Source organism: Sinocyclocheilus rhinocerous, unplaced genomic scaffold (assembly GCF_001515625.1).
Source record: "Sinocyclocheilus rhinocerous isolate Xijiao unplaced genomic scaffold, SAMN03320098_v1.1 scaffold861, whole genome shotgun sequence".
Lineage (NCBI taxonomy): Eukaryota > Metazoa > Chordata > Actinopteri > Cypriniformes > Cyprinidae > Sinocyclocheilus > Sinocyclocheilus rhinocerous.
This window is the reverse complement of record NW_015640043.1, coordinates 71,618-86,665: the sequence shown is the minus strand read 5'-3', so window position 1 is coordinate 86,665 and position 15,048 is coordinate 71,618. Positions and strand designations below refer to the sequence as shown.

At 34.8% G+C, this 15,048-nt stretch overlaps 1 protein-coding gene and 1 long non-coding RNA gene across 2 annotated transcripts; one reads left to right on the top strand and one right to left on the bottom strand.

The window, feature by feature from the left end:
* The first annotated feature begins 423 nt into the window (after positions 1 to 423).
* On the top strand, positions 424 to 1,598 carry LOC107752354 (uncharacterized). The gene is made up of 2 exons (XR_001641349.1): positions 424 to 578; positions 995 to 1,598. It is a non-coding gene; the product is annotated as an uncharacterized LOC107752354 (long non-coding RNA).
* Positions 1,599 to 2,164: 566 nt separating this feature from the next.
* washc4 (WASH complex subunit 4) lies at positions 2,165 to 14,689 on the bottom strand. The gene is made up of 33 exons (XM_016568236.1): positions 14,564 to 14,689; positions 13,877 to 14,016; positions 13,733 to 13,786; positions 13,549 to 13,614; positions 12,810 to 12,855; positions 12,448 to 12,515; positions 12,277 to 12,359; positions 12,149 to 12,191; positions 11,957 to 12,060; positions 11,703 to 11,823; positions 10,796 to 10,919; positions 10,573 to 10,700; positions 10,323 to 10,483; positions 10,061 to 10,187; positions 9,791 to 9,916; positions 8,312 to 8,419; positions 8,087 to 8,233; positions 7,632 to 7,711; positions 7,418 to 7,523; positions 7,205 to 7,321; positions 6,958 to 7,126; positions 5,956 to 6,110; positions 5,808 to 5,882; positions 5,613 to 5,717; positions 5,399 to 5,533; positions 5,200 to 5,308; positions 4,499 to 4,565; positions 4,175 to 4,261; positions 3,338 to 3,485; positions 3,157 to 3,253; positions 2,863 to 3,059; positions 2,690 to 2,786; positions 2,165 to 2,607 (listed from the first exon to the last, which is right to left on the bottom strand). The coding sequence occupies exons 1-33, from the start codon at positions 14,622 to 14,624 to the stop codon at positions 2,537 to 2,539; spliced, it is 3,522 nt and encodes a 1,173-aa protein (XP_016423722.1). The 5' UTR covers positions 14,625 to 14,689; the 3' UTR covers positions 2,165 to 2,536.
* Positions 14,690 to 15,048: the final 359 nt, after the last annotated feature.

Here is a 15,048-nt window from a genome sequence, read left to right as displayed (position 1 = left end):
GGTGGCGGGGGTCTCCACCTTGAGAACTGGGGGGAGGGGCCCTGCCTTACAAATTATGTGCTGCCCGAACACAAAACTTCTGTATATTTTCATTCTGTTTTTAAATTCCCCTCTTACGTTTTTTTTCTTCTTCTCCCTCCATTTCATTTCGAGCAGGGTCAATGTTTTGTTTACTCCTCTGATGGAAAAGCCCCTTTTGGTGTTTACCTGGAGTCTTTGAAGTTGCAGTACAGCACACAAACACATCCATTGGTATTAAAGAAAAAACGCAGTTTGCGCTTTGTTTTCCGAAGTGCGCTGCGCTAACAAACAGGACAGACACAAAGACAAATCCAATACATGTGAATACACGAGGGCAAAAGAAAATGCAATGTTCATTGTTGCACTATTTAGTAATAAAAGAACACAAAAATTGTTTTGACCTCGTTTTTAGGAGGTGAACAGAAATGGCATTATGTGGTAGAAGCAAAAAATGCAAAAGACAAAAAAAATTAGTGAACAGTATGTTGAGCTGCCAGACGGGGAATCACGTTTGTTACCCTGTGCACTTAAAGACCAATTCAACTAAATGAATAAAGGTGACACGGAAGGCCTGAGCAAGGACATCCAGGCGGTTGTGAGCTTACCGAGAAACAGTGTTCCAGAATGAATACGAACCCTTTTCAGTCTTTGTTACGATTTTGTAATAAACGTGTACATTTTTTTTTTAATTTTTTGACATCACATGAATAAAGATATGTATGTATGAATGTGTATATATATGATATATATAGATAGATGTATCTATATATATATATACATGGCGTCTATTTTGGAAGAAGTACCTATGCTTGACCTCGTTTTTAGGAGGTGAACAGAAATGGCATTATGTGGTAGAAGCAAAAAACGCAAAAGACAAAAAAAAAATTAGTGAACAGTATGTTAAGCTGCCAGACGGGGGAATCACGTTTGTTACCCTGTGCACTTAAAGACCAATTCAACTAAACGAATTAAGGCGACAAGGAAGGCCCGAGCGAGGACATCTGTATTGCGGGAAAAAGAAAAAAAACAAAACAAGGAGGTGGAGACATTTCAGCTGCAGCTATTTGAATAGAAGCATTTCGTAGGAAAGGGAAACCCCATAGTACGAAAAACAGACCAATCTTGTATTTTCTGACCACCTTTAAAGCTCCCTTTCTTTGTAATAAAGCAGAACGGCTTTCCTGAACCAGTGTTTGGACTCTGTATGGGAAGGGGGTGTGTGGGTGAAACCGCACTTTCGGTATGAGCATGAGTGCGTGGCTGTAACGCATGACTAATCCTAACACTGCTTTTTCCTGTTCACGTGAACAGACGTGCTTTTTTTTCAAGTTTTTTAATAAAGATGCCATGAGTTAATGGTTAACACACACAGATTACTTACAAAAGGCCAGAGAAAAATCAGATGGAATGTCACTGATGTGAAGAAACTGCTGTGTAAGTCGCTTTTCGATCACTATGAAAACTGTAAGACAGCAGCAGCTTTAAGGCAAGTGCAATTCAACTTCCTCCATCACAGTGCGCAAGGACGATTTATGTTTTGTTTTTTTACTGTCATACACATTGCGATATATTTTAGGCAGCACAAATAGCTAAACAAAATATGTTAGTGTGCTACATTTTACATGATACATATTTCACATATCAAAAATGAGGGTGTTGAATGAGTTTTGGGCAGAAATTCATTAGTTAATTAGTACTGTTGACACAAGAAAAAAGCATTCTAGTTCACATAATTCAACTTTAAAAGGAAAGTTCACCCAAAAATGAAGTGTCTGTCATTGTTTATTCACCCTCTTGTCATTCAAAACATGTATGACTTTCCTTCTGAGCAACATAAAAGATGATATTTTGAAGAACTGTTTTTGTCCAAATAATTAAAGTCAATGGGGTCCAAAATAACCCTATTGGTCCCCATTGACTTTCATTGTATGGACCAAAAAATTATTTAAAAAAAAAAAAATCTTGTGTTCCGCAAAATAAGTCATATAGGTTTGAAACAACATGACAGAATTTCCATTTTTGGGTGAAATATAATCAGTTCTTTGAATTTCTTTTTAAATTTCATTATCTAAAAAAAAAAAATCATTAATCTAAAAAAATCAATTTCATTATCTAAAAAGAAAAAGAATCTGCTAAGAGCCGGTTTTACCATATAAAAATATCTGTGCCTAACAATCAATGTTGTTAAGAGAGAGAGAGAAAAAAAAAGTACAGACGCCTTCATCTACCAATAACATTTCTTGAATTTACATGACCGCATAATACTTGACAAAACAGCGGTTGAACGTCATTGTCGATACATAAAACAATCATGGTCTAAAACCGAAGCATTGGTCCAAATCCACAGTCAGCTCCAGTCGAACGAGTGCAGGTGGCGTAACGTCAAAATGATTTTAAGACGCTGTACAGACTCCAACAGAAGTATAGTGGCTGGAGGGTCAATGTTTATAGCCTCCTCTGGAGCGAGTCCATGCTGTTCAAGTGATTTATATATCGTTCAAGCTGCTCTGTAGTTTCACTTGGTGCTGGTTTCCCCAGGAGAACCCTCAATCGTTGAGGAACCAGGACCAGTTTTGGCAACTTCGTCTGAAAAGAGAGATTAAATGAGTGTTTGTGGTGCTAAATGTCACCATAAAATGTTCTAGAGATCATGGATCCATCAAGCAACCTCTGTCCTTCTTCTCCTGGGTCTCCTCGGCTGCCGTTTTATCAGCTCTGAAGAAGATCCGAGCGCTGCTCAGAGAGAAATAGAGCAGCTCGAACTCCTACAAATGGAGAGGAGATGTGAATAAACAAAGCCATTGGCCATCATTGCTGAAGATCATGGAGATGCTCCCATACCTGCAGATATATGTCCAGTCTCTTCTGGGTCAGGTTCATGGTCTGCATGAGCTTCTCATCTTGGCTGGTGGACTGAACGTTCTGCTCCTTCACCACCGCGTTCATTTCCTTCATGTACTTTTCCCTCACAGCCTGGAACCAGTGAAGAGAGTCAAACTCCTGATACTGGTCCAGAAGCTTCAGGATGTAGGCGACTCCTGTAGGTGAAAACATGGGAAAAGTCCTTGAATATATCATCCATGAAAAAAAAAAAGTGAAATACCATTGACGTTTGTGACCGTATTGAAGACGTACCCATGGCGAAACCATCGTCTGTAAACGCAGCTCCCACTTTGTTCTTCTTACTTAGTTTTTCTTTGCAGCTGATGGAATGTTCCACAAAATTTACCGCCTGTGAGGGAGAAGAAAGATGAACGTTATGCAAGAGATGTTACAATTAGCAAGAGATTTCCATATCCAAGATCTGAAGACCCACCAGAGGAGGAACTATCATGTAGAAGTTCCTCAAGTGCATGTTCTTGACGCTGCGAAACTCCGGTGCAAAAACCCCCACCAGCATCTTGAAGTACTCAGTTCCTTCAGCCGAGTTACTGGTCAGGTCACCAAGCACACAGTCCAGCTGACTGAAAAATAAAAAATGAAAAATGAAATTACTATTTATTGTATAATAATAATAATAATAATAATAATAATATTCGAATTAATTATTAATAATATTATATTTTAGAATTAATTATCTAATACTTATTTACAATAATAATACAAATTATTATTATTGGTATTTATAATTATCAGCATCATCAGCTATTTTTGTTTTATTTCTAATCTGACATTTATGTATTATTAATATTACTACTGCTATTATTACTATTAATGTTTTATTATTTATTTATTAATAATAACAACTAATAAATACTAAACCTAATAATAATAACAATAGTAATAATTACTAGTCATTTATTGTTATTGTTGGTATGTTTTAATAATAATAATAATAATAACATCATCATCATTATTATAAATAACAGTAACAATGTTTTAGTATTAATTAATAACAATAACAATATTGTTAATTGTTATTATTACTGTTGTTGTGTTTATTATTGTTGTTGTGTTGTTTTATTAATTAGTATTAATGTCTAATTATTATAATTATTTTATTATTGATTTTTATTTTTATTATTATTATTATGTTTTAGTATTTGCAGTATTTATGAATTATTATTATTGCTGTTTTATTTATTCACATTATTATGATTATTAATTTCCTGGCTGAACGACGCTGATTAGCTGACATTATGAAGTACAGTACCTGGCAGCTTTCTGCGTCTCTTCAGAAAGGCCTTCCTCTTTCACAAGCTCCTCAAAGTTGACGATGTCCTCGAGATCAGGAACAAACCTGGAACATATTTAAATGTGAATTCCTTGCTAAATATCTTTTTTTTGGTTTGGAGGACTTCTGTAGGAAGACTTGTATTATTTTATTAAGACTCCTACCATATGCGTCTCGTTTAGAGTGTTGTGTGAGAAAACTATTATTATTTATCTAGTATTAATCAACACTACCAGTATTACTACGACCTGAACGTCTCAGTCAAATTATCTTTGTATGTAGTTGTAGAAGGTGATGTTTAACCTGATAGCGCTGCTGCAGCAGTGCAGCCCTCCAGACCGAATCATGCGCACATAACCCATCGCATTGCCTGCAAGAAAGAAAAAGAAAGGGAAGAGAAAGAGAAAAAAAGTTAAAATAATAAAACATTTATTGATTAAATAATTGAATGATTTGTTTTTGGTTTGACTGAATAGTCAAGTAAAATCAACCATCTAGGATCCTATGAAATGCGTTTCATTTTTTATTCTTAAACTCTGTTTTATTTATTTATTTCAAATTCTGTTTTCTCCATTTTAATATTTCTGGATTCTGTTTTAAAGGCGTCATCGGATACCCATTTTCCACAAGTTGATATGATTCTTTAGAGTCTTAATGAAAAGTCTGTAACATAGTTTGGTTAAAATTTCTCAATGGTAGTGTAAAAAAAACACCTTTTTTACCTTGTCCCTGCCAACACACATTTCAGTTCAAACAACTTGTAAAAGTGCATGTAGCATCCAATGACCCCTTTAATGGTTTAATTAAATTTTTATAATTTTTAATTTTATGGGGAAAAAAACTGATTGTGTGATATCCCTTAAAATAATGTTTTAATAAACTGCATTATTATTATTAGTAAGTAGTAATGCCCTAAGCATCCCAGCATGCACATCATTAAGTTGATAACAGAACGAAAGGAAAGAGCTCCAAGACGTGTCTAAAAACCTATAGACAAACTTTACCGATCTGACTGATGAGCTGTCTGAACTGATCCAGGTAGCTCTGACCATCTGGAGTAAGACCCAACTTCCTGATGCCACGGTTGAACTTCTCTGCTCGCTCAAAGGGGTACTACATACAGCAGAAAGCAGCAGAAGAACGTGTCTTCAGAAGATAACATTGCTTCACGAAATAACGACATGCAAATGGAGACCAGCTTACCTTTTGGTCAGTCTGATCCTTGGTTTCCCTGAAGAAGCGGATGTCTTTGATGAGTCTGGATTTGATGTGCTCGTCATACATGAACTGACTGAAAATGTAGAACTTCTTACGGAGGAATTGATATGTGAAGTTCACCTGCAGAGAGATACTTCAGGCCATCAATATGATGAGATATTACTGGAGACGTAATACAGATGCAGCTGACAGTACATACCGTTGTGTTCATAATGCCGGTTCCATGAGTGCGAATGGAGTTGGCAATGTGGCGGATGTTAATGGTGTTTAAGTGCTTGTTGTTGCTGGTCCTCTCAATGAAGATCTACACACAATGGAAAAAATGTTTTACACAAACACATCAAGTGAAGTAAAACATGCGTGGACAATCATAATGTCAGAGGTCAAGTCCTGCCTGGTTGTTTAGGTTGTAGAGGTAGCGAGAGACGAAGACGTGAATGTTCCTCATGATCTCGAGGACATCCAGGCCCTAGGAGACACACACAATGATGTCAGGCTGAATGCAGCAGATCTTTTCTGAGATGATCTGGTGAGGTACACACCTGTTCCAGTGTTTGGCTGGGGAGATGCGCCTCAGTCATCACCAAACCATAGCGCTGTGTGGCGAGGTTCCTCATCTCACTGTACGTGGCCCAGTCATGGAGAGCCACAGTCGTCAAGTTATAAAACGTCTTGTCCAGATAATGAGTCACATAGGCTGCAGGAAACAGAGGATTTGATCTTAATATTTTCCACATCATGATTAGAAGGCAGAGACAAAGCTCAAGGTTATGATGATCTCCAGCAAAAGACTCCATTCTTAAAATATAAAGGCAACTATTTATTTTCATGTATAAAGTCATTTAAATATCTATATATCTATCTATCTATGCACATAAAATATGTATAAATTGTATATATATATATATATATATATATATAATTTTGTATATATTTTAATTACATATACTGTTATAATTATCTATTACAATTATGATATATATATATATATATATATATACATACACAGTAATGTTTATGTATACTAAATTTGTTATATATTTTTTGAATACTATATTTTTATAAAATGTATACATACCACATAAAAATTAATGAATAAAGATTGTAGATTTTCACTTTATTAAAGCTGAATCTACTGTAAAGCATTGTAAAAAAAAATAATAATAAAACATTTTCTGTTGAAAGAATAAGACTGTCAACAGAAAAAAAATAATAATTGTGATTAATCTCATAGTTTCCAAGCAGACAGAATGATATATTAATGATATCAGATTTAATAATGTGTTAAAACATTGTTAAAAATTAATATTTTAATGGTTTGACTTTGGCAGTACTTAAAATACGTTTTGTAACTTTTTCTCCCCCAAATATTACACCAAACACCTTGAAAAACTACTTGTTTACAATGGAAAGGAATGTTTACTAAAATTCTAAATTACCTTCACAGACAAAAGACAAAAATGTAGAACATGTCCTCTTTAAAGTATTGATTATGTCCACTATATATAGTGTATCTCATGTATGCGGTCTTTCATCTGCTCTACCTTTGATGTCGATGAAACGGTTGAAGAAGCGAATGGGCTTGAGAGAGAAAAAGTGAGACAGATCCTTCATGCCCACTTTGAAAGGGTTTCGGTCATCCAGTTTGAGGTGTGTGTGCACAGACAAGCGCAGGTCCTTCTCAATCTCCTTACACAGCTTGTCTAGCAGGTGCTAATGTTCAGAAAAACATTCTAATTAACAAAAATGCTAAATTACTACAAAAAGGTATGCAGCCAGCACTCTGCTTACCTCATTAAGGATTTCCATGATCTCAGTGTCATAACACTCCAGCAGCTGATCACATGACTCCATGTGTTTTGCATGCAACATGGTGGGCACACAGTCTCTGAGTGCACTGAACATGTACTAGAAAAAATATATACATTTTTAAATGACTTGTAATCCTTTATTTCACAAGAAATGCAAGTAGGCATTAAGAATAGATAGTGTTAAGAGTTTTACATGAATTCTGGCCGCATCCACAGCGTTTTCGTACACGTCATCCAGGTAGATAGGAAAAACTGTACGATGCCAGTACAGGAAACTGCAGTCGCATTGCACTTTGACTCTGAGGAGAGAGGATATCCCATCATGCACTTACAACACAGTCACAGAGGTCACAAAATAAAAATCTTCTATTGCCAATCAAAACTAGTTAAACTAATTCAGGGCTCACCGCTCTCTTAATTCACTGATTAAGTCCAGCTTTTTCAGCACAAGCTGTAAAGGCAGGAGCTCCTCGTCCTTGAAGGTTTTCTGTGCAAAACAAAACAAAAAGACAATAAAAACAACTCAACAAAAAACACAAAAAAAAACAAACAAAACAGAAACAGAAACAAAAAACACCAGAAATAAAACAAAAAAGACAATAAAAACAAAAAACACCACAATAAAAACAAAACAGAAAAAAAAGAACAACAAAACGAAACAAACAAAAAACAAATAAATAAAATATTTTATTATTTTAAAAAATAAACAACCTGGGCAATTTGAAAAAAAGTCAAATAGACTGGAAACTCAAAGCTTGTTTAAAAGTTTTGAAGGCTTCTTGACAACATTTATTTTAATAGTTTATATACAAATGTCATGAAACGGCCATTCATTTGATTTACACAGTTTCTCCATACTCACCATCTGAGTGCCAACACTGAGAGCCAGAGACACTACCAGTCTCCTCTCTTTGGTGCTGGGCCCGTTCAGAGTGTTCTCAGCCAAAACCAAAGCCGAAAGCACGTCCAGCCTCTGCTCACTGTACTTCTTATCAGAGATCACGCGTTTCTGAATGAGGACAACAATCAGTCATTAGAATATCTGCTCTGTGAAGCTGGTGTTTGGGTAACGGTGGTACGTCTGTACCTTAGCAGTAGAGATGGAGGCCAGAGCCTGAGACTGCAGCTGCTGCGTGATGTGAGACACAGAATCTGCTACAACCAGTGAGCGCCGGTGGAACGTGTGCTCCACGGCCTGTGCATGACAAACACTGATATAAACATTGCACACTTCACACATTACTTTGTACAATACAGTTAGTGTACTGACTTCAGTAGTGGATTTATGCTGGACACTACCTAGTGAACTAGAACTAGTGCACACAGCCTTGGGAACTAGAACACTAGATCTAGTACACACTACCTATCACTGCACACTGGAACTTGTGCATACTACCTAGTGTACACTAGAACTAATGTACGGTACCTAGGACAGCCTGTAAATAACCAACGTAGTTTGCATTACTTATATTACAATGAACCAGATTTATAATGCACACTACTATCAAGGTCAACGTTGTTGTGCACACTACAACCAATATACTAAATATACTAGTAGTGAACACTACTAACATCTAAAATAATGTACTATTATTAGTGTCCAAATTAATGTGCACACAATAACTTTTGTACTGAATTTGTAGTGCACACTACTATTAGTGTTGCGATTTTTTGCATCAGCATACTAGAAATGTAGTGAATGCTACTATGTGTAAAATTATGTACTAAATTTTTAGTGCACATCTTTAATAGTTTCAAAATTATCGTGTGTTCTACAACTAAATTACTAGATTTGTAGTCCACACTATTAAGTGTTTAAACTGAGTACTAGAACTAATGCACTAAATTTGCAGTGCAGACTACTATTGTCTAAATTGTGCACACTACAATATACTAAATTTATAGCACACAATACTATTAATGTGTCAAGATTTCTGTGCAGAATAAACCAAACAAACTGGTATGGAGTGAACACAACTATTCATGTCTAAAACCATGTACTAGATTTGTAGTGCACATCATTAACAGTGTCCAAATTATTGTGCACACTACAATTAATGTACTAAATCTGTAGTGCACACATTAGTGTTTAAATTGTGAGCACTACAAATAAAGAACTAAAACTGTAATGCAAACTACTACTAGTGTCTAAATTACTGTCCACAATACCAAGTACTAGATGTACAGTGCACACTTTTAGGTTCAACATTTTTGTGCACACTATTATTTTGTGCACACCAATATTCTAGATATATAGAGAATACTATTAATGTCTAAAATTACCTACTAGATTTGAAGTGCACATTATTAGTGTTTAAATTGTTGTGCACACTATTGTATAGTAGATTTGTAGTGAATTGTGTCTAATGAAAATAAATACAATATAAATATAAATATATATATATATTTTTTTTTTTTCCCAAAAATACATTTTATATAAACAAAAATAAACATTAAATAAATATTTTAAATATATATAACATACACTTTTAAAAATATGGGGGAAAAAATGTATAAATGCTGAAGTATTTGCTGTTGAATATATTAATATGACTTTTGGACCCACTTTTAACAGCTCCACCAATCGGCAGAGGGCTTTCACTGAGGTCTTGGTCATGGGCCGCTGCATGGACATGTACATGTTCATAGTGGTCTTGACGATGGTGCTGATGCTGTAAGCGTACAGGATTCCCTACAGAAACACAAACACATCTGATTATGAAACAGTCGGTGCACTGGAAATGTAATGTAATTCAAAAAAATTATGAATTTCCAACTCTATAAAGAACATTTTAATCTCAAAACTAACAGAAAAGAAGAAAACGCCAGTCTCTACCTGCACAAAGATATTACACCTGTTGCTCAAATCCTCAGACAGTTTGTCTGGTTTAGGTTCTTTTGATAATATAGACTCCATCTTCATCATCCAGGACGTGACAAATATGTAGTAGGACTGCATGTCCCTGCATAGAAACACATACATGGAACCTTAAATGATACATTTATAATGAAATACAATGACCATGAACTTTACGGTTCCAAAAATGAAGGCTAAATCATAGTTGATTTATGAATCATATCAGAAGCGTGTGTCTTACTTCATTAGCGTCTGCGCCTTTTGCTGCAGGTATGCATCTCTGCTGCTGCGGATGCTCTGGATGCTCTTCTTGTCCACCAGTTTAGCTGCCGCGGGGACTTTGTTTATCAGAAATGTGTCTGGAAACCAGATTATATTAGCTGCTAATGTCACTGCAGGGACCTGGAGGAGAGAGAAGGGAAACAGCCTTCATAATGACTGAAAGAGTAGATCTATATATCCCACTCATTCTCACGAGTTAGTGTTCTCACCTTTTTACACGCATCCAGCAGGGATTTGTAGATCTTCTTGTCCACAGTCCTGAAGATATGGAAGTGCAGCACAAAGAGGCCACATACGCCTGTATATTTATCTCTCTGATCAATCTCTGATGGCTCTCCTGCAAGTCAAATGGATCATATCGGTTGTTGTCTACAGCTGAGATGTTTCATTAATGGCATTTAGAATTAATTTAGGTTAATTATAAATACAAACCAAGCTTTGATTCAACATTGGCAAAAATGGTTCTGATATTGTACGCAAACTCCTCTGCAAAGGCACTGTTTTTAGAAACTGATACATCTCCTCCTGGGTCATCAAACCTTTGATCCACACAAGCCTGCATGAAAATGAGCACAAAAAAAAAAAAGATCAGCCAACAGCCAATACTTACATTTATTTAAACTTTTAACTTATTTTAAATTAATAACTTTATTTAAATGTACTTAATTTCTGTAAAGTGACATATTTCAGTGACCAGTAATTCAGTAGAAAAAAATTGGTTACGCTGCAGATAAAATATATACAGTACTATGGTGAAATATTATGAAAACAAAAAAATTTCTCTTAACAATAATACACACTGAAGAATTGTGCATAATAATATCAACACGTTTTAACTTGTCTTAACATTTTTAATACACACAACAGATGTCTACATATACAATAAATATATATGTAATAGTCTAATCATGTATTTTTAATATTATTGATTTTTATCATTAAAAATATTAAATATTTAATATTACTATGTATACATTGTATACATATATAAAAATGGTGAAATATAAACACATTTTCTTTTTACAATAATGTGCACTGAGGAACTGTGCACAATAATATACTGTAAGTACAATAACTTTTTTCATGAATATTAACAGAAGTTATATAATACATACATGTAATATTATACAATTGCTTTTAATATACATTAAATAAATTATTATATTACTGTACACAGTTCCTGTTAATAATATAATAACATTTCTGTAACTATAATTATGATGAACGTCCTTAAATGTTTCCTGTCTTCCTACAATTTTGATTGAATGTTTTTGATGTTTCTCAGAGCATAAATAGAAAAATAAATAAATAAATGAGGAATTTTGTGAACGGTGCCGACCTGAAAAATCATGCTGTCCAACAGTTGCCCCTCCAGCTTCAATAAGAGCTTCTCAAAGGGTTTTAGTTTCTCCTCTGGAATGGCAAACTTAGCTGGGTTATGATGGACAGATTTCAGTAACCTTCAAAGAACAACACAAAATCTGTGATGAGAAAATCTTTTCATCAAGAATCATGATTTCATACGAACACATCTCTGTATATTGTAGATTGTACACTGTAGATTGGTTCAACATCTAAAAGGTCCCCCTCCACCTTTTGTACATCTTCCAGTGATCTTTCAGTGTGGCGTGGTTCTCCATGATCTCATCCAGGGTGATGAGGACCACCAGAAGTTCTCCCAGATGCTCGTACACTGTCTGATTGCAGACAAATAGAAACCAACAATACAAGACGTCAGGTTGCAGTGAAGAATCACATGAAGAGGACAGAGAAAATGGCAATTACCTGAAAGTGTACACCTGTGGACTCAATGATTTTTGTTGCACTCCTGATATAAAAAAAGCAATAAAAAAAATCAGCAACACTGCATTCACATAACATAACATAATATGAGAATATTTTAAATGTCTCACTTGTTGCTGTTGTACAAAGCAGCCAGCTGGTGAACCATGTTGACCACCACCTCAAAGCAGCGCGACACAAAGCAAGACAGCTCCTGTAACATACACCCAAAGAAAACAATGTTCAGTAATCTTTTTTTTTTATATTATCAGTAATAATTCAAAAAGATCATGATGTCAAACCTGTAAGAAGGAAATGAAGCGGCCCATCTGAATCTGAGACTCTCCCTCCACCATACTAGTGTCTGACACTGGAAAAATATTTTACAAAATTATTATTGTTAATAGGTACAGGTTAAATTAAATGAAAGTTGAATGACGAAATTTTAATACGAACAAAACTACAATATAGGTGCACGCTATTCCAAACAAAAAAAACAAAACAAACAATAACATTCTATTCCGGATAGATAAAATCAATTGGCATTTAAAATCCACTCAGATATACAATTATTGAACTAAAATGGGAATCTTGTTGGATTTAAAAGATTCTCATGCAGACGAGCTGTAAAATGAACAGCAAAAACCAAAGCAGTAGTTCTTACCTCCTTCACCATAATACAACAAGCCATTGTAGAACTTGGTTTCAGCCTAAACGTAGAAAGCACAAAACGGTTAATATGAGACCATTAACAATTGAGCTGAAATTGACTTTATAAACATCCACTCAAAGGTTTGGGGTTAGTAAGATTTTTTTTTAATGTTTTTGAAATAATCTTGGTGAGACTTGCACACCAAGGTTGCATTTATTTGATCTAAAATAATGGAAAAACCAGCAATATTGTGAAATATTATTACAATTTAAAATAACTTTTTCCTACTTTCATATCCTCCTGACTACCAGGAAAAAACAGTTTTGTGAATTTAGTATTTTGTCATGTCATTACATTGTTTAGAGCATAAGAAAGAATTTGAAAAATAACATTTTAAATGACATTAAAACTGTGACATGTAACGTCTCAGAGAAATCACTAAAACATAATGTCCTCTACAGAGGACAAAACTCCATAGCTGGTAGTCAGGAGGATATATTTAAAAATGTCATTTATTCCTGTGATGCAAAGCTGAATTTTCAGCATCATTACTCCAGTCTTCAGTGTCACATGATCCTTCTTATAATTATTATTATTGATATTGAAAATAGTTGTGCTGCTTAATATTTTTGTGTAAACCGGGATACATTTTTTTTCAGGGTTCCTTTACAAACAGAAAGTTCAACAGAACAGTATTTATTTGAAACAGAAATCTTACGGAATATTATACATGTCATACATTTTCACTTACCTCATATTTCAGCTTTTTAACTTCACAGCAAAGAGCTGCATACACTGTGATGACTTTATTAAGCACCTGGTGAAGAAAGAGAGAGAAAAAAGCAACAGGTAAACTCATAATACACTAATTTCCATTCAGCATCTGCATCACATGTAAACTGCAGCATGACCAAAGATGTGCAGACATTTCATACCTTGTTATCTGTCTTGATGAGCTCCAACAGCGAGGACTGTTCATACGGCAGGAGCTGGTGTGCCAGAGCAAGCAGAGTGATATGACATAAACGCAATTAACTGAAAATTAAACAGTTAAGAAGCTGTAATACATGACACAACACCTTCAAAGCAATGGGGTCCAGAGTGAAGTCCCAAACATCTCCAATAGAGTCGTCCAACGCTTCTTCAATACCCTGGAGCTGAGCCGTGTATTCTTCTAAGAACTTCTCATAGTTTTTAACCTGCACTTCTGTGTGAATTTCTGCACACATACAACCGATCAACAGTCACAAAACCAGAAATAAAAGCTCCAAATGACTTCCTTTCTTATTTGTGTGACAGAAAATTGTAGATATTTTTAATATAATTTCATTTGAATTTTTATCAATAATAATAACTATTTTTTAATTAATCATTTTTATGCTATATGCATGGCATGTGAATCTATGGCATCAATATCAACATTTAATACTATAAAGAGACAAAAGGACTGAGCATTGAATTCACTGGTCAATTAAATTGATCATCTATTTTTTCATTAAAAGAAATCCAATCCTCCACTGCAATGATGTCGAACCTCTTTCAAATGAAAGTGAAAGACTTCCTTATCACTTTTTTTTTGTGTGAAATCAATAAAGACCACACACACTAATCTAATCTAACCAGGGTGCTTGAACTTGGCCACTTTCCCTGGTCATCTGACAGCTAGCTAACATTACTCAGCTAACGTTAGCTGCAGGATTTACACATCTTTTACACTTAAACAAAAACAAATTACCAACAGTATTCCGATCAGACGCGTTACTTACTTTGTGACCCATCATCAAAGCGGTCAAACTCCCAATCAGGAGATAACGAATCCACAGCCATCCTGATAAAAGCGACACAGACTGAGCTTTTCAGACAGCTGCCATTCGGTCAGTCTGTTTGGGGTTTACTGCACAGCAAGGGGTGGGGCTGCTGTGCTTGTAGTCACATGATCCGCACAGCAAAGCGAACGTCCGGTTACGCTACTGGACGAATTTCATAATAAAAGCACGTAAAATGTCACGATGTTTTAGTCCAACATTTACTTTTATATTGTCACATATATTTGAATTTATATAGATATAGATATATATTAGATATAAGTCAAAATGATAATTGATTAATCAAGTTTTAGTCATTTTGTTGTTGTTTCTGTCGTTTTAATGCTTTTTTAAATATGTCTACATAGTTTTAATTTCAGTTTTAGTTATTTTAGTATATACAATTAAACTAAAGGTGTTTTAGTTTAACTAAAATAACCCTGGTT